Here is a 23424-nt window from a genome sequence, read left to right as displayed (position 1 = left end):
TACCTTTTTTAAATGAAAATTTTGGAAGTTATCAAAATAAGAAAATTTTGTGAGAATATAAAATTGTGTTAAACAAATTGATATTTAAATTAATTCAATAAAAACATTTATAAAAATAATAGTTTATTTCAAATACTCTATAGTGGGGTAACGTCGGCTACCGACGGATTATGTTTTTGCTGTTTTTCTGAATACCGACAACGAAAATCCTCAGCGACTATTAACTTCGTAAGAATAAATCACATATGTTTTTTTCTTTTGTTTTTCAAATAAATTTTATTTTTTACTTTATTTAGTTCTTTTCTTTTTATTTAAGTACATACATACATTACAGTTTCATAAAATTTAAAATATTTTTATTTTTTATTTTAAAAAATTCAATTACAGTTTTCAACCAAATTCTGATTTTTACAATATTTATCTCAGTTATATTTAGTTTTAATTTATATCGTTATATTTATACTAAATACTAGTAAGATTTTGACAAAAGAATACTTTGGTTATTGCTGTATATTGTTTTTAGACAGTAAATTGTTTATTTGTAATTGAGTAATTTAAGGCCATTACATTGCTCGCTAAAATTAGTTTTTAATAAATACGTAAGGTTATGTATAAAAAAACTACTTAATTTATTATAAATATATAGATTTTAATAATTGAAATGTTAACAGCTATAATAATATATTTATAAGCGCATATAACTACAAAGTGATAGATATAAATTAATTTAATTTATTTTTGTTCTCTTAATAATTTTATGTAATTATTAGATTTCATGCTTTTGAATTTGTATTTACTTTAAATCCATTACTTCTTTTCTTTTTCTCTGTTTATTGAATATTTATAAGCCACTTTACGGTTTGAAGGCCTCAAACTAATATACAATATTTTTTCGTAAATAAAATAATTTCTTATTTTTACAAAAAAAAAAATATTTTAATGCGACATATATTTCTATTTATTATTACATTTCAATTGTATTGAAGGCGTTTTTTATACAATTATTCGTTGCTTATTTATTTTAACTATTAATTTTATATTTAAGTCTTTTATTTTGTCAAGCATAACCTCAAAATTAGGCAAAAGTCTATTTAAAAAAATGTAGATGCTTAATTAACTTACATATGTATATCCTTGTTAGATATAAAACTTTGACTGTCAATGTTATGTATGAATGTAAGTATGTGGTATGTAGAAAACTTTGGTATTTATTTTGTGGGTAATTTTCTTTTGCACTTCTGTGCACTCAGTTATATAAATAGGTCTGTTTGTATATGTATATGTATATGTATATATTATTTCAAAACCTAAATTTAATTTATAACTTATTCATAGTCAGTGCCTACTATTCATTTTAAAATTAACCGTGTCTATATTCGTTTATTGCTAAATATACTTTAACGCCAACACCAAAGCGATGCGAAAATTATATGTAAATGGGTCTTAAGCGTGCAAACAGTGGGGGCTAATATGTATATTCAGATGTACGTGCTGAGTTAAAAGGTCCGTTCCATTGAGTTACCGAGCTGTGGCTCACGATCAAATCTCATTGGAACGATCTGGATCAACTTAATGAGAGCTGGTAGCACTAATATAAAACATCTGTTTTTTTGAAAATAAGAAGCAGAAACGTACACAAAAATTGAAGATACTGATAGAATCATTAATATTTAAATAGTTTCGCATGTAAATAAACTATTTATTTTCCTTACATTTTCTTCAAGTTTTTTACTCTTTCCGTGCTTTTGCTTTTAAATATGACGAAATCTTTTATGTATACACATATTTATTTCAGTGATACCATGTCTGAACTATATGGTTGGCTCATCTCATCAGCTGATTTTATTTTTTTCATTTCACTGGAGTAGGGATTGTCAGAAGATGGCAAACTCAAAATGAAACCAACACATTGATAACATTTTCTTACTACACGCAAAAGCTGCTAGGTTTTATGTTTTCATTCCATTCGTCTAAGAGTACGCTTACACAGCGACCGATCGGTGGCTGTCTAAGCGTACTCTAACACCAACACACAGATTTTGACAATCTGAACAAAAGTATGTTGTTCCTGTAAAGATGAGGCAACCATATAGTTGAGCCATGAGTGCTACCAACTCAAAAGTGGTTAGCTGTCAAAAAATGTGCTACAGAAAACGAAATGAACAGAACTGCTATACGGATTCGAAATTGAACCAGATAAGTATCAGGATCACAACGTTGTTGTTCATTTGCATGTTAAATTTCTATCCGTATATGGTTCACGCGTCATTGGAACGTAACTAATGCAAATTTTGTTTCATAATTTGCTCTGAATATAAGGACCGGAATATCCAAGGCGAATTCATACCAGGTGGTGGCAAAGCGAATTCAACCAATTCGCCATACAGAAGAATGTCAAGTCAAAAGAAAATTTTCATAGATTTCGATTAACTGACATGTTGCAGTACAAGGCGTTGTATGGAAAATTATTAAGAAGCAATCAGCTGTTGGGATAAAAACACCTGGTACTGAATTCGCCTTGGGAATATCTTTTCGGCTCATTTGCGCTTTACTTTTGACATTGAAGATCGTTTGCCAGCTGTCAAAGTGTAGATTCATCTTATAGAAGTATTTTCTAACAAAAAATGTGGATTGAGCATTTTTATGGGCATATACAATCTTTTTTGACAGCTGTCATGCGCTCTTGTGTGCATATAAATTTTAATCAACTTCTTTTTAAAAGTTATTTTATATTGTGTGCATTATAAATAAAGTGTTTTGGGGTACTTCTAGAGGTTAAGTACATGTTAATGAATTTTTAACTCAATATTGACTCTAGCATACAATTTTTAAAAACTTTGATTTACAAGAAAATTGAAACATATCTTGTGACACCTTGAAATTTTAAGTTTTTGACAATTTTTTTTTGTTGTAAATATGTATATAAATGTTAACAGTCATTTACTTAATAAAAAAACTCTCGATTGACCCGCATACTAAAGCAATGTAGGCCAAGCAAAAATTCGTTCGAGAAACGTAAGCACAATAAAACACGCATCATTCCTGATTCGAAGTGAACTTCATTTTCCACCTAACATGCTTTTCATCTTTACCCAACTTAACGTCAAGGTAAATCAATTGCGAAACGGAGATAGACTAAGCTGCTCTCTCTATAACCGTGGTTAAGACCAGAGTTAGAAGCTAACAGCAGTATCTGACGTATCAATGACGTTTGGAACGTTACTATAAAGCATTTTAAAAAAAACCCAAAACATATCTGCGAAAGATTTGGATCGTTCCTGCAGAGCAGACCTTACTCCTGGGAGAGAATAACCGCTTAAATCAAGCTCAGAACTTGTTGAACTAACTATACGATTTATGGAAAATTTACCGGGTATTATACATATCTTATTTTTTATTTGCTTCGTCGGTGGTGTAAGCGGAGGAGTATTCTAAACTTTCAAAAAAGTATATACGGCTAATTATCTGCATGGAATTTTGTAACTTTTTAGCAACAGCTTTCGCGTCGACATCGTAACTTGGGTACACATTTTTCGTTGGGGGTATTCTGATTTTTTTCCTACCGAACTTTTTCAATGATCTGACAATAACGGGAGAAAAACTTGTGTAGCTGTCATTGTGAATTCACAATGGTCGCTGCCTTTATCAATTTTATCACAGAGGTCTACGATACAGAAACGACCCGGGTTGGTATCTATCCGCAATAGAAGAGCCTTTCGCAGAAAGTTTTATGCAGCAACAACCACATCATGAAGTATCAAGGGTAATTCTATACGACAGCATGACACTGCTAATACGCGTTCAAAAATATCGAGAGGTGTCAAACGACGCGTCTTGACATCAGTATCAATAATCTGAAGGCGGAAAATAAAAATTTTACGTCGTTCAAAAGATATTACCGAGTAGCCGAAAAATGACCAGCGGGTCCCTCCGAAACGGGGGCTGGAATCCATAGTATTTTTGCGCAGAACACCTTTCTGCATTGGCGGCCTTCGGCCACGCTTATAAAGAATTACCCTGGGTGGGTCCAACAACGGTTTGGAGACCAAAACTATATTCGCGTAAAACACATATTTTCACAATTTTTTTTTGGGTACCCCAACATTACAACATCCACATGAAAATCTCTAATTTCAACTGCAAATATCTCCAGACAGATATAACATTTTTCTTTTTTTCTTATTGTTGTCGAGGTCAATACACGTCTTTTGATACCTCTCTCGATATTTTTGGACGCGTATTAGCAGTGTCATGCTGTCGTATAGAATTACGTATCAAGGTGTTTATCCTAATATTGAAGCGTCTAGAGAACTGCTTTCCCATGGGGACTCGATAAAATGAGATATCGTTCCCCCTTTGGAGACGCTCCTGAAATAGATATTTCAATTCAAATATGGTGTTGCATTTAGGAGTGCTAACGGTAGTTTCAAAAGCTCGGTTACGATCTGGCACAAACGAGTGCTTCGAAGTATTACTAAATGTCTGCGAATGATATTTAGCTGTACCGACACACGGTTTCAAATACCTAACCTAGGAATCAAGAGTAAATTTTTGCACAGCTTCAACTTCAAAGTGCGGTATCTTTTAAGATCCCTTAACTGCATACCTACTGGATACAAGAAAATGTCTTGTATTTGCTACTTGCTAGTATTTCTTTTCCTCTTTTTTGTTTGACTAGATAAAGTCCTCTAAACTGCCCACGTAACGGCGCCAACAAGAGCCGCCGCAACTTTCTCACCTGATTTGCATAACCTCAAAAGGCTTAAGGGTCAGTTATACTTACATATCATAGCAGGGCACAGCTACATTGCTCTCACAAACAATATATGTTCAATGAGATTTGCATGTACTTGATTAGACTATGCAGTGCATTGCATGGAAGTCTGTTGAATTTAGATTTTCATGTATGTGCTATGCGCGCGACTCTCTCACTCCCCGTGCTGTTATCATTGTTTTTGCAAAGAGTGGAAAAATGAGCATCACTCTCAGAGTAGCACATATTGCTTGCTTGTGGTTGTGTATATTTTACATACTTACAAACTTTGTGTGTGTGCTTGCCCTTGTCAGCGATAGTCTATGTACGCTATGTAAAGTATAATCACGTTTATATTTCACATGCTATGTACTGTTTTGTCATGTAATGCACTGTAAGTAAAACTGACCCTTTACTCGTTTTACTTTTCAGACTGATTGTACATCAGCTCTCCCCTTACGTTTACTTTTCCACACCCAAGAGTTTTGCCGCCTCATCAGCCGAAGATAACAACTTATTTAGTATACCTTGATCGCTAATACCCAGCAGATTCCCTATTAAATCGCTATGCAGACTATTCGGTTGTTCTTCAGCAATATTTTCTTTATGCTCGCCAACTAAATGACTGCTACGCCATTCGTTTGCTTTGCTCAAAAGTTCTTGAATTTTGGGTGTACGCAATGCTGAGAGAGTTGCATGCGCTGTTGTCATTGTTGTGGTTGATGAAGGTGGCGCGCTGACGTTTGTGGATGTGGGTGTTGGCATTTGTTCGTCATCCGAGAAATCGGAACCACTATTTCCAGTAGTGGAAGCATCACCACCAGCTGAGCCATTTTGGGTACGATTTGTGGTGTGTTTTTTCATGTGGCGCAACATGCTGTGCTTCAGCGTAAATTTACGCAAACAAATCTCACATTGAAATGGACGCTCACCCGAATGGGTGCGCATGTGACGCCGCAAGTCTTCGGTGGACCAGAAGCGACGCACACAAAAAGCACATATCACTTTGCGATTCGTGTAAGCTGGTAGCTTTGGCAATAAAGCGAAATTGTTAGCCTCTTCGCCTACGCGCCGCTCCTCCTCTTCTAGTAGCTGTGTTTGATTAGCTTCAGCATCGCTAACGATGGCACCTTTTGTAAGCAGTAACGTAAAGTCTGCAATGTGTTGCACCTTGATGTGCTCCAAACAATTGAAACGTTCGGCAAAAGAGCTTTCGCACAAATGACATTTGTATGGCAAATCGGCGTTAAGTTGTGAGAGATTTTCTTTGGTACGCGCGTCAGCCGCATCTGCTGCTGCTGCATTTGTCACAGTGGTGTTCATTGTAGCACTTATTTGTTGTTGTAGATGTTGAAATAATTTACTTTGTTGTTCTTGCTCTTGCAGCAAACGTTGTTCCTTTTCGCGACGCTCGCGTTCCATTTGCGCCTCTTCCGCCTTGCGCTTACGCATTTCTTCTTCACGCTGACGTTGCTGCTGCTCAATCTCTTCAACTGATTTTGGCACTGGTATTGGCTCGTTAACATCTTCAGTTGGCACATAAACCGATACGGCCGATTCCACATCACCATGCTTACGCAATAAGTGCCGATCACAATTACTCTTGGTGGTGAAGAGCAGGGGACAATGTGAGCATTTGAATGGCTTTTGACCAGTATGTGTGAGTATGTGGCGACGCAATGAGCTCGACCACGGAAACATGCGTTGACAATAGGGGCATGATACACGATTTGGCGCTAAGCTGTAGGCAGATTTCTTCTTAGGTTCAACTGGTGCTGCAACATCTTCAGTGCCTGAGTTATTGCTTTCGCTAGCGCTACCCGAGGCTACCAGACCCTCTTCGTCGCTTTGTTCCATATGATTGGCTACATCGCTGGGACGAAAATAGTTGTTGAACGAGACAGAGTTGCTCGTGGCGTTATCGACTAGCTTGGCCACAGGTACCAAATCTTGTGACTCATCTTTAAATGGTGAACTGGCAACCTCTTTAAGGAACTTGCCAACTGATTCTGCTTGTGCGATCATAGCCTTCATTGTATTTGCGGGCGTGACGGGCATCGTAGGCGCTGCAGGATTTGGTGGTATTGCTACAGGCTTCATAGGCATGGGTTTTACAAGTGCAGGTTTTGCCGCAAATGCTGCACTCGGTTTCACGGCGCTTTGATTTAGCCTTTGTCCCGTTTTTATTGCTTGCTCTAGTATAGTTTCTGCAACCTTTTTGGCTTGTTCATTAACCGTATCGCTAGTGGGCGCTGCTGCTTTCTGCGACTCTTCTCGTATGGGTGCTGGTTGTACTGCGTGTGTATTATTTTCTAAACGTTCGCTTGTCAACTGCAGCTCTACTTCTTGCTCCTCTTCTTCATTTTCTTCATCATCGAGAATTTCTTCAACATCATCCTCTTCTTCATCCTCATCAATGACCAGTTTGGGTTCATCATCTTCCATTGTACCATTAATGTTGGCAGACTGTTGACTCAGCGCGTTAAATGAGAATTGAAGCCCATTGGGTGGCTGTGCAAGCGCACCGAGCGCACCACCAGGATTCAGTAGGAGATGATGATTATTTGCGATGCTGCTAGAACCATGCGCTAAAGCTTGCTGCAGCAAATCGGTATCTTTGCGCGCCTTCAGCTGTTGCGCCAATATTGCATACTTCACTTGCTCCGAAATTGGTGAAGAGCTCAAACCATTGCCTTGCCCCTGATGGCTGTTGGCTTGATTATGTGCTTGAGCGAATGCTGCTTGTAAGTGCGAGATGCTATTGATAGCTATGGCGCCGCTAGCACTACGTCCGCGTATGCTGTGATGTCCGCTGCGATGGCGTTGTGCATAGTACTGCGGATGTTGTTGCTTAACGTGTCGTTCCATATTTGAACGTAGCGTAAAACGCGCCGAACAATGTTCACAAGCGAATGGACGTTCGGTGCGGTATCGACGTTGCTTTTGTTTCGGCATAAGTACGCCATTTTTGATGACCATCTTCACCGGACCACCGGGTAATACAGTCTGCGTGGGGATGTGTGATGAATGACGTGATATATTCATTGACGTATTTGGGCTGGGTGGTGTCATTAGTGTTTTGGGTAGCATTTGACTCATTACATTAGGATCTGTTGGCGTATTCATCTTATCGGCCATTAGTGAATTCAAATTTGGTAACATTGACGGATTCATATTTGGCGTTGCTTTCATATTCGCGGCTTTATTTATATCGACACTGGGCGGTGCAAATGGATTGCCAGCAGCGGCCGCTGCTACGGCAGAATTAGCAAACATTTGGTTCATGAGTGGGCGAAAATCGGGTATAAAGGGAAATTGTGTGGATACGCTCCAAAGCTCAAACATTTTTGGCATATTGAGATTTTCTTTCACATACGAGAATATATCGAGTTTCTTTTCGGGATCCGAAACGTTATCGATAATAGGTAGTGCTGCTGCAGTTGCAGGAGCGGCTACAAACTCCTTTTCCATTGGCGGCTGCACTGAAGGTTTCTTGCTCAAATCCAGCACATCCATACTCAAATCGATGGGAGCGAGTTCTGCTGCTTGAACGTGTGGTGGTGCATCCGTAGGTGCAACGCCTTCCTCGTACATCTCACTGTAGTTTGCACTACCTATCGAACCGCTGGACTTATCAAGCAATTGCTCTAAACTTTTTACTTGTATTTTAATTGGTTTCGTTGTGGGACTTTCTGCGGTTAGCATTTCTTTCAAATGCGATACTGGGGTAGAACGATCTTTAGGTTGATGCTGCTGATATTGCAAATCAATGTCGTCTTCGAAATCAGGCGGGGAGAACATTTGTAGTTTCTTTGAGGGATCATCGCATGTCGAATCCTCAGATGGATGATAAATAATAGCACGTTTTACCTCGTCGCGTGTCGTCTTTGCATGCCGATTACGCAAATGCCGTTCACAATTGGCTTTCGTAGTAAAGGCGTAATTACATTCGGCACATTCGTACGGACGATCACCGTTATGTGTACGCATGTGACGCACCAGCGCAGCTTTATCGCATATCGAATAGGGGCACATATTGCAACGGAATGGTCCCGCCGGTCCAACGGCGCTTAAATGCACGCGATTGTGGCCTTTGAGTGCGCGCAAATTCGGAAAGACCGCAGTGCAGAGTTTGCACGGAAATTCACCGCGCAATTTCATTTTACGAAACTCTGAGGTGAAAGCATCTTGCGCCTCTTCCTCATCTTTATCAAAACTATAATTGCTCGATGGTGTATTAACGGATTGTTCAAAGTTTTTGAGAAAATTTGAGGTGGACGATGATGAGGTCATGTTCAGTATGGATTGTATATCAGCTAAGTCCTTTGAGTCATGCTGTGCGTGTAAATTCTGCGCCATTTGATCTGTTGTTTGCTCGATGTCCGCTTCTAATTTAATATCGCCACCGCTCACATTGACGACGGATACTTCTTCATGTTCATCGCAATCATCATCATTAGCTTTAAACTCAGCGCGTGGTGAGCTCATAGGCGCTTGTGCGCTATAAGGTTTTTGACTTTGCACATAAAGTTGTCGGAAAAATTGATTGCGTACCTCGCGAGCATTCTTCTCCTCCACTTCGGCCTCCATTAAAGGACGAGGCGCTTGTGCAGTTGTGGCGTAACTATCGCTTAAGCTACGACTGCGTCTCATAGGTGGTCGCACTTCGGCGGTAGTATTGTGACATTCACTTGCATGTAGTTCCAATGCGCTACCATCAGCAAAGCTCAATCCACATTTTACGCATTCTATTAGTGGCATATGACGATTACTGAGCAAGCGCTGCGTGCATGGATGTGTGCTGAGTTGACGATGTGTGCGAAATACGACCTCACAGTGTCGACACTTGGCTGGTATATCCGCATGCTCACTATCCAAATGATTATCCAAGGAGCGCATATCTGTGAAGTCACCGGTATTGCAGACTGGACAGATGGGGCAAACAAATGAGGGTTTGCGATCACCAGCCTCGTCGTCATAATCGGATGGTGCTGTCAAAGATTTACGACGTCGCTCAAACTCTTCATCTAAATCATCACCAATAACGTTATTGTTTATTGTTGTTTTCATGCGTCGCTTTAACGTCGTTGTAAGGTTGTCAGCGTCGACCTCCGTCCTATCTGCATCCATTTCATTATCATTTTGTTCAGTGCTTTTGCGCTTAATAGTACCTAAACTACTACGCTTTTCATTTGTATTATTGTTATTGTAATTGTTGTTAATATTATTTTTGATGTTGTCGTTACTATTTTTATTATTGTTGTTGTTGTTGGTGTTGTTGTTGTTATTAATATGCTTATTTGAGCTATGGCTGATGGCACTTGTTGAGGAATCTGTTGAGCAGCCACCGTCACTTTCGCAACTTTCTAAGCCACTGCTGTGTAAGCGTTTACAATTAGCACCTGCGTTACCAGCGCCACCTGTCGTCACGCTGTTAGCCAGTGCGCCACCAGCAATAACATCTGCCTTTTTAATTGCTTCCATGGCTTCGCTTGATGCTGCTGTTGCTGCTGATGATTTGACACCTTCGCCAATCAGCTCATGACTTAAATGCTTATAAGCGTTGATGATGGGGGCGGTGGTGTGGATGAAGTTGGCAACAGAGTTGGATCCGTTGCTCAGAGTGACACTACCAGGCATTGTGCTATTGTTGTTATTGCTAAGACTATTGCTGCTGTTATGCTTTGTTCCATTCGAGTTGCGCCGATGATGATGATTGTGCTGATGCTGTTTGTGCGTACGCATGTGGCGATGCATATTACCGTTCGTGGTGAATGTGAGGTGACAATATCTACAATTAAATGGTCGTTCGCCGGTGTGCACCAGTACATGACGGTCCAATGAGGAGGCAGAAGAGAGCACCTAAAAATGTAAGAGAGATAGAGGAAGACTTAGATAATTTTTAGAAAAAACAAGTAATTTGTATGATTACACTGCACATTTACTCCGAAATTCTCAAATAGTTATAGACATTTTTGAATTCTATCTACTGGGGCCTTTGGACCCGAACCGATTGTTTTTTTATTTATTTTGATTGTTGAAGTATTGCTCTTACTGTATGATAAGGTTGAGTGCCTTGATATTTCACTTAACGGGAAGCTGTAATGTGCACCTTGTGAGAGGATAGAGCTAGGAAATCCTAGGCTTGCTGTTATTGCTAAATGGTGCTTTCGAGAAGTACGAAATACAAAAGTTATACGGGCTGTAACTAGAAATACGGCAAAAGGATTGACCGGAGCTCTGTCTGCAAATCTTGTAGGCAAGCTCTCCGCACACAGCTTATAACAAGGCTTTTGTACAATAAATATGGATCAGCGTGAGTTTCGGCAGTCCGATTACGGTAATTTATTGCAGGCGGAGGTCTCCGCCATTAAGAATTCGAGAAATGGGATGTATTCAGAGCTCTCACAAATGGCCACGATGGATTGATAAGGCGTGCACAGGAATTGCCACTAAATTTATGTGCTCTGTAGTGGTTGTCGAGAGGGTCACATTCGTCTTACCAGTTATTTCCTACTTAATATCTAAATACGAGCGAAGGATCCACTTCCCTTACCTCCGACGGTACATCGAGAGAACTTGTCCGTACAAATCTGAGTTCAGCACATCAGACAAAGGGTGTGATGAACCGGCTTTTCTCCTCCAGATCCTGTCATTTTCTGCATAAGGGACTCCTTTTAACATACGCTATCGTCGAGGAATCGATACGTTAGGGCAAAATACAGCTCCCCAATAAGTCCTGGCCGAAAAGGCACATGCAAATCGGATGTAAAGGGCAGTAGGGTTTCATATAAGCTAAACAACCGAAGTCCCTATACCATCAAGTGCTTCTTTTGTTCAGTTATTGAGGTTGAGAGCTCTTCTGTACTCCTAATGCTTATATTTATTTGACAAACTTGGCGATAAACCAGTCCATTGCCCAATACCTGATGCTTAAAAACTATGGAATCGTAGCACTGTACTGCAGATGATGAGGGTGAACCCCCCGGGGTTCAAGGGGTTGTGTAGCGCAATATATAGCTTCTCCAACCCAATTGTCAACCTCACCTTCGAGCGGCGAATCCCGTTTCACTAACAGACGAGGCTCTGGCGACCCCAAGCTCCTCATGGAACTTGGGGGTGGGGAGGGAGGGATGGCCTGAAGGTTCAATGTGGCCATATAAATCGTTCCCGAGATGGTCGGGCCAGCACCTTAATGGTGCTGTGTTACCGGAGCGTATCGGATCTGTATCCGACAAAGGACCATCACATCGATAACTCCCCAAAGCCTTCGGGGAGCAACCTAATCGCTACAACAACAACAACAACAACAACAACAACAACAGTGTGAACCCCTCAATCACTTCATGTCTAGGTTTTGCACGGAAAAGGCGAAGATATCTTCGATTAGATATCATCGAGTATAATAGTGAGTTGGTTAGATTCGAGACCTGCCTCATCCGGAGATATGTATATTATTACCAAAACTACGTCCTAATATTATAAGAAGGGTGAAGCGCAATATGGGTTTGAGATCCAACATGTTTGGATGAGTATCTAGAAATGTGTGTCATGGACCACGAATAACGGCATAAGGATTCATGCGAGACTCTTTACCCATCCCATGACTATCGCTATCACTATTCCTTTCCTATCCCTATCTATATCCTCATCCCTATCTCTATTTCTATCTCTAAACTCACCTTTGAGCATATTGCGCATGTATAATTCTCAGTATCACCCGAAGCGTAGTTATGGCATCGTATATGATTTGTGAATTGGTGACGCGTCGCTGACACCACTTCGCATATGGTACAAACAAATTTCATATCCTCACGATCTCTATCACCAATACCGGATTCAGGACTAGATATTGAGGCGGACGATGCAGTCAAACCAGCGCCACAACCACGTGGTGATGAAGCAGCCGATGATGAACTTTGCGAGCCAGCAGCTGAAATTGACGCTGAGCGTGAGACCGCCGCCGGTATTAAATTATGCGGTGGCGTCGTACCAATACCTACACCCATTGCAGCCTCTGTCATCGTTAGCATTGGCATAGTCGTCGTCGCTGCTGTAGCTGTTGCCGTCGCAACCGCTCCCACCAATGATAATACCGATGCATTGAGATAATTACTACTACTACTCGCATCCACAAAGCCAGACTCATTATTTGTTAGTTGTTCGGAGGCGGACGTACTACGATTAAAACGAAATTTCTTGCGAAGTGAGTTCGGATCATCAGCGCTGAGTTCCAAATGTACACTGGTACGTTTGTCTAGACGCGGTGCGGTGCTACGCCGTTTATTATGGCGTTGTGATCGTGAACTGAGCGAGTTTTGTTTGATGTGTTGCTTATCATCTGGTGATGACTCTTCTTCATCATCATCATAATCATTAGCCTCATCTGAGTCGAGTAGACGATGTTGATGGCATGGCAATGTTTTATTGATGGCCTCAGAATCTGTGCTTATTGTTGTTGTTGATGATGTGGCTTGGGCGGTTGTGAGAGCGGTGTTGATGTTGGCTGTGCTGCTCATGGAGTCTTGTGCCTTTATTTCACTTTTGTTGTTGTTTATTCTATTAATATTATTGGTATTGTTGTTGATGGTCGTATGCGGTGTTGATGTGGCCGATGAATGTGTGTTGAGCTTCTTTGGTGTACGTCCCAAATCCAAATGTTCCAATGATGATTCTGATGTTGATGAGTCACGTCGTTCCATGTTTGTTGTTGTGACAGTCGTTTGGATGGCATCCAAAGATGGCTGTGTACCGGCGGCTGCTGTGGCGAGCATTTTGCTGTTGATATTCGATTTTTATTTTTTTATTCACTAAATGTACGTGTGTTTGTGTGCGTGTGCACGTTGGTTTTAACCGGCGCGTGCTTTTTTATTTCGGTCTGGGAAAGTTGGTTCGCGTTTTGCTTGAACAATCTAACTGCAAAATTGAGACATTTGTTTTAAATAAATCTGAAATGAGAGGAAAAAATAAAAACGGTTACGTGATTAGATTCTTCGATCTGTGTGATTTGAGATGAAAATATGTTGACGAGTGCCATTCGATAAAGTGGAAGAGATGTACAGTAGTGTAGTTTTTTTATGGTTAGGTTAGGTAAGGTTGAACTGGGCGGTCCATGAGGACCTCACATAGACTGAATGAGTCCGTAGTGTTACCAGAAGGTAGTTTTAACGACCAAACTGAAAAACCCTATCAAAAACCAGGACCTATGTTATAAAACAACTCCGTCCTCTTGGCAAATACTAGAAGCTTCCTAGGACTTAAGCCACTTGCTGCTTCTAGATCTGACGGATGTACCACTCCTAATAGCTGCAGTCTTAGCCTGACAAGCGCAGGGCACGAGCACAGAACGTGCTCGATCGTTTCCTCCTCCAGGCCGCATTTCCTACATCTGCTATCATTGACCAACGATCGAGCACGTTCTGTGCTCGTGCCCTGCGCTTGTCAGGCTAAGACTGCAGCTATTGGGAGTGGTACATCTAAAGGCATGTGACGCCAGAAGGCTCCCCCAGCGGGTTAGGGGGTCAGAATATACCTGCCGTAGGTATGCTTGTCGTAAGAGGCGACTAAAATACCAGATTCAAGGGGCTGTGTAGCGCAACCCTGCAGGTTGCCAGCGCAATATATAGCTTCTCCAAACCCAATTGTCAACCTCACCTATCCGCGGCGAATCCTGTTTCACTAACAGACGAGGCTCTGGCGACCCTAAGCTCCTTATGGAACTTGGGGTTGGGGAGGGAGGGGATGGCCGAAGATTTAATGTGTCCACATAAATCGTTCCCGAGATGGTCGGGCCAGCACCTTAATGGTGCTGTGGTACCGGAGCGTATCGGATCTGTATCCGGCAAAGGACCATCACATCGATAACACTCCCCAAAGCCTTCGGGGAGCAACCATATCGCTACAACAACAACAACAACGCCAGAAGGCAGTGTCCAGTCAGCATACCCGTCATGAGTATACAGTCCTCTCTTTTTAATGATAGAAGCAACTTTGTTAGTCCAAGGTTGTAAGACCTACACATAATCTTCGACACTTTCCAGCCCCGCGCTTGAACCCACGCCTTTCCTGCTTGGTCGATCATGCGCACTTATCGCCTTCGGTTAATCTCGCCCAGTCTAATTGGGACGTCTACGGAGCAAGCTTCAAGGGATGCCCCCTATTTAGCTAGTTCATCCGCTTTTTCATTCCCGTCTATTCCCATATGCCCTGGGACCCAATATAGATGAATGCTTCCCCCTGTCCTGATTCTCTCCAGAGACTGCTTACACTCTAATAAGCATTTAGATGCTGTGCTATGCGAGATTATTGCCTTAATTGCTGCTTGATTGTCAATATAAAAGTTAATACTTAAGCTATTCTCTTCCAGGGTTTCTACTGCTTTGGTTACGGCTACTATTTCCGCTTGGAAAACGCTACAGTAATCCGGCAGCTTGTAGGATCTGTTTATTTCCGGATCAGCACAGTATACCGCAGACCGTACTCCTTCCACTACTTTGGAACCATCTGTGTACGCATGTATCGGCTCGTCCGCCATTTTAGCACCCTTGCGCCAACTGTCCACCTCTATTGTGGCCTTAAGATCTCCCTCGAAGCGCAGATAGGGAATCAGGTAGTCTGTTCGTCTTGTGATTGATGACGTTATACTACTATGGCCGTATGGTCGGCACTCAAGCTGCCCCGAAGCACCGAACCTGGTTGCAGTTGTTAACGCTATGTTCTTTGCTACCAGGTCTACAGGTGGAATGTGCAGAATGGCATACAGTGAAGCCGTCAGGGTTGTTTTCAGGGCTCCCGTAATGCTAAGCATCGATAGTCTGCATACCCCCTCTAATTTTTTGAGGTAGGGTTTTTTTATGGAATTTGATATTATTTTACTTTGGCACAATGGCGCGGTTTGAGGTGGTGAATTGAGCGTCCTTACAATAGCAAAAACCATGCTGCGTCAAAACCCGAATATATCGACACAAAATTGAAGGAATCAAACAGACAAGAAAAGGATGTATTGGTACGACAGAGATGTTGGAGAGGGACAAAAAGCTCAACGAGGTGGAGGCCGTACAAATTAAATCTTGTGAGAGTTCGTTTGAAGTCGCGCCACCCCAGAAGCCCTCACTCTCATTTGGAGTAGTTCGGCGTTTTCTAGGCAAAACCTAAAGGCAGGGCGAGAGCTGTAGTCTTCGTAAGGAAACACCTATACTAATGCACTATGCTTTTTATTTTCAGCACTGTGTAACTTACGGTTGTAGCCATCGCGAAGAAGCAAGATTATACACATATCCTAGCGTCATAATGGCGGGTTAACGATATAGTAAGTGAAAGTTAGCAAGCTTCTTTCTTTACATTGTTAAAAATGCAATTCTTTCGCCACCGGATTATAATTCCTGGATACGGAGTTCGTCTTTGGGTACTTGCATGCCTGACGGATATTTCGTTGCTTTCTTTGTGCTGTTATTGGGTGTTCAAACCAGCGTTACTTCAACTGCTTTTTTCTCAGTTACTTATGGTTTCCCTAGTGTGCTCTTGTGAGCCCACAGAAGGGCTCTGGACTATAGAATGCTGATATAACATCCTACTTGGCTAAGTAGGCTGCCTGTTTATTACTTTCATCCCCCTGATACCCAGGAGCCCATCGTAACAAAGCTTTGTTTTTGGTTCCCATATCATGTAGAACTCCCATTCATTCACTCGCTTTAAAGTAACTGTGTAGGACTGCAAGGCACGCAAGGCTGCCTGGTTGTCTCACATAATGAGGAAACTCCTCGATGATAATCTTTTTCCCTCCATCCTCTACCGCAAACATGCTTGCATTCTGCCTGAAGTTCGGCCTATAGATACCAGATCCCGTTTGTTTCGACTTAAATTTGTTTAGCCATTCAAAATTTATGCGCGAAAAATCGGCCAGGTCCATTTTGTTAGATTTTGGTGTGGTGGTAGCATGCTCGCCTACCACGCCGTGGATTCTGAGTTAAAGGCCCGGGAAAAAGCAAAATCGAAATATGAACTTTAGAAACCGCGTTTCTTTGCGGGGTCGCCCTTAGTAGTGGTGTATTTTAGAGTGTATTTTTGCCAAGAAAAGCTTCTCAGAGAAATTTCAGATGCCGTTCGGAGTCGGCACAAAACATGTAAGTACCGCCCCGCCATTTTGTAGGAAGCAGTAAAAAGTGGCACGACGCAAACCGGAAGAAAGTTCGGCCTCAATCTCCTCGGAGAAATATTGCGCTTTGTATTTACTTATTTTATTGCACAAGACGAACTTTACTTAAAGGTCAGTAGTAGGAAAGTTTTAATTTTGTTTTAGGGCTTTTTTCACGAGTTGAGTTTCATATATAGAATTTTTGAGGTCCAAGCATAAATTGGCATATAATTTTGGGTGAACTTCAAAAAGGCGACTCCTATAGTTCGTCTTTCCACAAACGCTTACTTTGCCGAATACCGTTTGACTTATGTTCTACTGAAAACCAAAATTACACACGCCTGAAAAGACGGGTACCGGTGCGTATACGTAACTTTTTTTATATTCAGCCCAATTCCAAATATTCCCTCGGAATTTTGTTCTCGCGGTTTATTTTATTCCCGTGGAAAAATTCCTCCAATACTTTTCTCCTAGGGAGAACAATAATTGGGGAATAGGAATTTCGAATTTTCGAAGTCAGCTGTTTTGTGAATTGATATTTCGTTGCGCATTTCTCATTTTGCTTAAAAAATAGAAAAGTTTAATTATTGTAGCGAATTTGTTTGAAATTAAGAAATAAAATATAAACAATGCACTATATTGCATTTGATGTGGTATTCACTGAAATGAGTAATGAATTGGTGCCACAGCAACATCAACAGAGGATCATAAGAAGAAGAAGACGGGGGGATAACACAAATACGCCGGAGTTGCCTGCTTCCATTCAGCAAAGCAATTTTCTGGCGGCCAAGTCGAGTTGAATTCGTTTTTCGTCATGTGCCAAAATCTATTTAAGCCTTCTTAAGGAATCCTTGTACAATTTCTGGATGCTCCATAAAATATACAAAGAGCTCTTCCTTTGCTTACGATATACTTTTCGAATTAAAATAAAGAATATAGTGGTAGAATGTACATATTTTAGCACAAATTTTTACAAATGAGTGTTCTTTTTAAAAGAACAAATTTCCTTTAAACATTTTGATGTATTCCCTTTAATTTAACAAGTGAAACAACACCTAAGAAATGGCAGAGAAATCTCCCTCTCACTCACATTCATAATATCTACTTTTCTCCCATAACCGGTTTCCGCTTTTTCGACACATTGTTCAGAATAGGAGAAAAGGGAGAAGTGAAAAAACTCACAAGGAATTTTTATTTAGAATACGAGGAATGGTAGAAGGGAAAAAACTCGCACGGAATTTTTGTTTAGAATTGGGCTGATTATTAACTTGCGGCCACCGTGGTGTGATGGTAGCGTCCTCCGCCTATCATACCATATGCCCTGGGTTCGCACCCCGCAACATCAATATTTTAGAAATAAGGTTTTTCAATTAGAAGAAAATTTTTCGAAGCGGGGTCGCCCCTCGGCAGTGTTTGGCAAGCGCTCCGGGTGTATTTCTGTCATGAAAAGCTCTCAGTGAAAACTCATCTGCCTTGCAGATGCCGTTCGGAGTCGGCATAAAACATGTAGGTCCCGTCCGGCCAATTTGTAGGGAAAATCAAGAGGAGCACGACGCAAATTGGAAGAGAAGCTCGGCCTTAGATCTCTTCGGAGGTTATCGCGCCTTACATTTATTTTTATTTATTTTATAAAATGAAGTAACATACATAAAAACATACATGTGAAGCTAATATTAGACTCCGTTACAGACGCACTAATCTACAAAAAATCCAAATGTTTAAACTGGGCATTCACATATGTCCCATCCCTAGGAACTAGATTATTAGGTGTCAGATTTTCACTTCTCTTTATTATTTCGTGCTTCCATTTAGAGATGGCACCCTAGAGATGGATCTAAGACTATGAAAATAGTCGGCATCTCTAATATATAATTATCATTATCGGAGGGAAAAATATATAGTAGAAATCTAGTTATTTAATTACCGATTAAGAGTAAAGTACGAAAATGAAAATAATCTCGTCATGTGTAAACCAGATGAACTATGACAGCGAAACAGTTCGCACTTACTTATGTAAGGGTCATACTAACATAACTGTTAAAAACGTGTATGAAGCCATTGGACGCAAGATTGCCTTTGGCGACTTAAACCTGCCTCATATGTTGTGGAGCACCTTTGATCAGAATATTGTACAAGTCACATCTAAGATATGTAACAACGACTTGTTGAATAATATGGCTGGTTTTTGCCTTAAAGGGTTTAATGTTTTTTGAAAAATTATGAAAAGTTCTGGATCAAGCCTTTGTCATACCAAAGTTCTCTGCGGATCTAAGATTATTTGCCTAAAGACATTAACCATTAGGCAAAGAACCAATACTTTTGATTTATTGAAAGCGAATTTTAAAAAAATTTAATGAAAAACTTTATAAAATAACTTGACCACAACATAATTAGAAGAACATTTTTCTAAGCGGGGTCGCCCCTCGGCAGTGATATGGCAAGCTCTCTGAGTGTATTTATGCCATGAAAAGCTTCTCAGTGAAAACTCATCTTCCTTGCAGATGGCGCTCGGATTCGGCATAAAACATGTAGGTCCCGTCCCGTGAATTTGTAGGAAAAATTAAAGGGAGCGCGACGCCAATTGGAACAAAAGCTCGACCTTCAGTCTCATCGGAGGTTATCTATCGCGCCTTGCATAAATTTTTTATTTTAAAAAGTGGTATCTGTAAATGAAAAAGATAAATATTTATGGCACAAGGTCGTTTCATGGTTCCGTAAACTCGATATATCTCCACATTGAAACGGGGGCATGAAAGAAAAGATAGAAGAAAACAGAGGAAATGGGAATAACAGTAAAGTAAGTTGGAGAGTGAGAGTAAACGTAAGAATTAGGGTAATGGTTTGAGACAAAATAGTAAAAAGAGGTCAAGACGAAGATTAAGAATAAGAATGAGATTAAGAGTTATAGTGAGAGTTAGACTTGGATAAGAGCAAGAGCGGGAAGAGTAAGAGGCAAAACAGGAAGATTAACAGAAAAATGAAAGGTATAGGGAAATTGAATGAGCCGATTAATGTAAACTAGAAAATTCAGAGGGGTGCGGAAATAAAAGAGGAAGAGGGTTAAGCAAAGCAGAGGCAGGAGAATAGATAGAGAAAGTAAGAACAATGTCTGTCGGGTTTGATGTCTAAACGTTTACAGGGTTAGCCAGAGCTGTTTAAAATCTCTAAGCTCTGATTTGTTGAAGCATCTCTGCCGCTATATATTTTTACACTAGCCATCTCTTTCTGCTCAATAAGCCTACCTCAACGCTTGGTTTACATAGATAAAGGTTGGGTCATGAGACCGTATACCGTCATATACTTTAGTGGTGGACAATGTGATACTCTGGAGATCCAGCCATTCAGTTCCGTTGACTAAAACTTTTTTATTACCTCTCAGAAAAAGGAAATAAACCCTGCAACAAAAGGAAAAACAAACCACAGGCGTTATTTTCCTGCTTGTTACTTCATATTTCAGAAAGGCTTAATGTAGTATTTGTTTTTATTACACTGAAAAATCAATGCTGCAGATAAGTCAAGAAGCAACACTTAAATTTACGAAGGCGAGTGTTGTCAAATGTAACTTAATTTTGTAATATGCAGCCCAATTCTAAACAAAAAGTCAGAGCGAGTTTTTTCCCTTCTCCCACACCTCGTATTCTAAATAAAAATTCCTTGTAAGTTTTTTCACTTCTCCCTTTCCTCCTATTATGAACAATGTTCGAAAAAGCGGAATCCGGTAATGGGAGAAAAGTAGGTATTATGACTATGAGGGAGAGGAAGATTTCTCTGCCATTTCGTTAGAGTTTTTTCACTTGTTAAATTAAAGGGAATGCATCAAATTAGCTATGGGAAATTAGTTCTTTTAATAAAGAACACTTATTTGTACAAATTTATGCTAAAATATGTATGTACATTAGGGCGGGTCAAATTGTATGGGGGAAAAAATATCAGGTGCACATCCAGTTTCTGAATCTATGGGTCATACTGAGTGATATTGTCCATGGGACCATAGGTCTGATATGAATTTCGAGCCTCCCTAATTTTGTTAGAAAATTTTATATCAATCCAAATCCGAATTTGACATTTATTTTCATGTATTTTATTTGTGAGAGCCGCTATACGGATTGGGATATAAAATTTTCTAACAAAATTAGGGAGGCTCGAAATTCATTTCAGACCTATGGTCCCATGGACAATATCACTCAGTATGACCAATAGATTCAGCAACTGGATGTACCTTTTCAAAAATAAATTGGACCCATCCTAATGTAAATTCTACCACAATATTATTTATTTTAAGTCGAAAAGTATATCATAAGCAACGGAAGAGCTCTTGGTATATTTGATGCAGCCATCCAGAAATTGCGCAAGGCTTTTTTAAGAGGGCTTAAATAGATTTTGGCACATGACGAAAGACGAATTCAACTCGACTTGGCCGCCAGAAAATTGCTTTGCTGAATGGAAGCAGGCAACTCCAGCGGATTTGTGTTATTCCGCCGTCTTCTTCTTATGATCCTCTGTTGATGTTGCTGTGGCACCAATTCATTACTCATTTCAGTGAATACCAAATCAAATGCAATACAGTGCATTGTTTATATTTTATTTCTTAATTTCAAACAAATTCGTAATTAAACTTTTCTATTTTTTAAGCAAAATGAGAAATGCGCAACGAAATATCAATTCACAAAACAGCTGACTTCGAAAATTCGAAATTCCTATTCCCCAATTATTGTTCTCCCTAGGAGAAAAGTATTGGAGGAATTTTTCCACGGGAATAAAATAAACCGAGAGAACAAAATTCCGAGGGAATATTTAGAATTGGGCTGATTGACTTCACTTGTCTGGTTTAAAGCAGCGTGGCTTCACATTTATTACCTGAAGATGTTTTATTTTACCTAAACACTCTCAAGGATGCTTTTACATACGCTCCTGACTTAATTCAAATACAGTATTTTAAAAATTGTTCAGAATACATTTTTCATCCCCTTATTTTCCTGTTGAACCTCTCTTGAAAGTATGGCCTTTTTCCGACGGTTTACTAGTTAGTATATAATACATACTTGCACGATTTGAAAAAATTTAATCCATCCACACATCGACACTAGACGACACAGACACAGATTTATGCCACAACCAGTAAATCTAGAGGGGCTTAAGCATTTGTTCGAACTAACCTAAGACTAAAATGCCGACGGCAATGGTTAGGCTGCACATTTTAGTTATTAGTCGGCAAAGAGTCAACGCATTTGCGTCCTATTATTGGCAGGCAAAATTTCGTAATTTTAAGGAACTTCGTTCCTACAACTATGTGAAAACGATTACAGAGCTTAAAAGCGCATTAGAAGGAATTATAGAGCTTCTCAAAACCAAAATTATAGTAAACTATGCTAAGAATTGAAAAATTAAATTAAGCTTTTTTGGGGTGGTATTTTTTATTTCGGTTGGGGACCGGTCCAGTCTAATGTACATCCAAATTAAGTTCGAATCACACAATAGATATCAATTGCAGCAAAATGGATGCACCCGTATGGCAATGTGATAAATTTGATTGATAATATATATCTTTATTGCCTGCCTCATCATGTGACGTTGTGACATCGCATGGCCAGCTCTACCGTTGTTGTAATATGATAAGAACTCAAGTGAGTTAGATTTGTAATCATGGCGATTCGATTTTAATAAATAAAATACTACAATGCCAAAGTATGTATGTATATTGAAAGGAAAAGTGCAGAAGAGCGTATTAAGAGTTTGTAAAAACAGTTACATCGATTTTTGTTTAATTTACAGAGAGAGAGAGAAAATGAAAACCTACGAAACTCCATATTTTAAATATACTTTCAACCAGTGATTAAAAATGCTATGTAATAACATTATTACTCTGGAGTTTTTTTTGCTATTGCTACGGCTTTGAACATGAAGAGAGCATAGGGCAGAGCCGTGGCATAAACAGTAATAGCATTTTGTATGCTCTGTTACGAGCTACGTCGTTTGTTAGAGTGGAGCAAATGGAAGAATAGAAATTCCAAACAAAATGTTATATGCAGTCGGGCGAGAGTAACATGCCAACCTAATAAAACCGCACTGCGTTTTTTTAGCGCACGCAAACAACCGGCGTTTTTTGCCCAACCCAAATAAGCATGCGTTGCGACAATGTAAAGCATGTGTGCAAACTTCAAATCTAAATGTCACGCAGAACAAAAATTGGAAATCGAGTTAGCTTTTCACGCAGCAAATTCAATTTGGGTTGCTCTCATACAAGTTGTATGTGCATGAGACATTTTTGACAGAAAATTACTTGCGTGCGTTTATATTAGGTTGGCATGTAAAACAAATGTATTGCTGTTTTCTCTGTTGGGAATTGTTATGCAGAACTTTGTCAGTCGGTTTTGTTTGATGCTTTGGATTTTATTGGCAATGTAACAAATTACAATCAAAATTGTAAAATGAAATTGGACGAAAAATTGGACGCGCAATTGGACTTTGTCGCCGACTGAATCCTTGACGAACTTATTTACAACGTGGACGAGGAAAATGTCGGCAATATTTGATATCC

At 40.0% G+C, this 23424-nt stretch overlaps 1 protein-coding gene across 1 annotated transcript in view; it reads right to left on the bottom strand.

Annotated features, from left to right (window-relative positions):
* Nucleotides 1-478: 478 nt before the first annotated feature.
* Nucleotides 479-23424, bottom strand: part of peb (pebbled) — a 35037-nt gene continuing 12091 nt past the window's right edge. Inside the window, exons 2-3 of the mRNA XM_067785183.1 lie at nt 12436-13701; nt 479-10615 (exon numbers count right to left, since the gene is read on the bottom strand). Coding sequence (XP_067641284.1) covers nt 5216-10615; nt 12436-13527 — 6492 coding nt within the window. The 5' untranslated portion in view covers nt 13528-13701 and the 3' untranslated portion in view covers nt 479-5215. The remainder of the gene's footprint in view (nt 10616-12435; nt 13702-23424) is intronic.

Source organism: Eurosta solidaginis, chromosome 4 (assembly GCF_040869045.1).
Source record: "Eurosta solidaginis isolate ZX-2024a chromosome 4, ASM4086904v1, whole genome shotgun sequence".
NCBI lineage: Eukaryota > Metazoa > Arthropoda > Insecta > Diptera > Tephritidae > Eurosta > Eurosta solidaginis.
The sequence above is the reverse complement of the archived record's forward strand: the minus strand, read 5'-3'. Positions and strand labels throughout refer to the sequence as shown.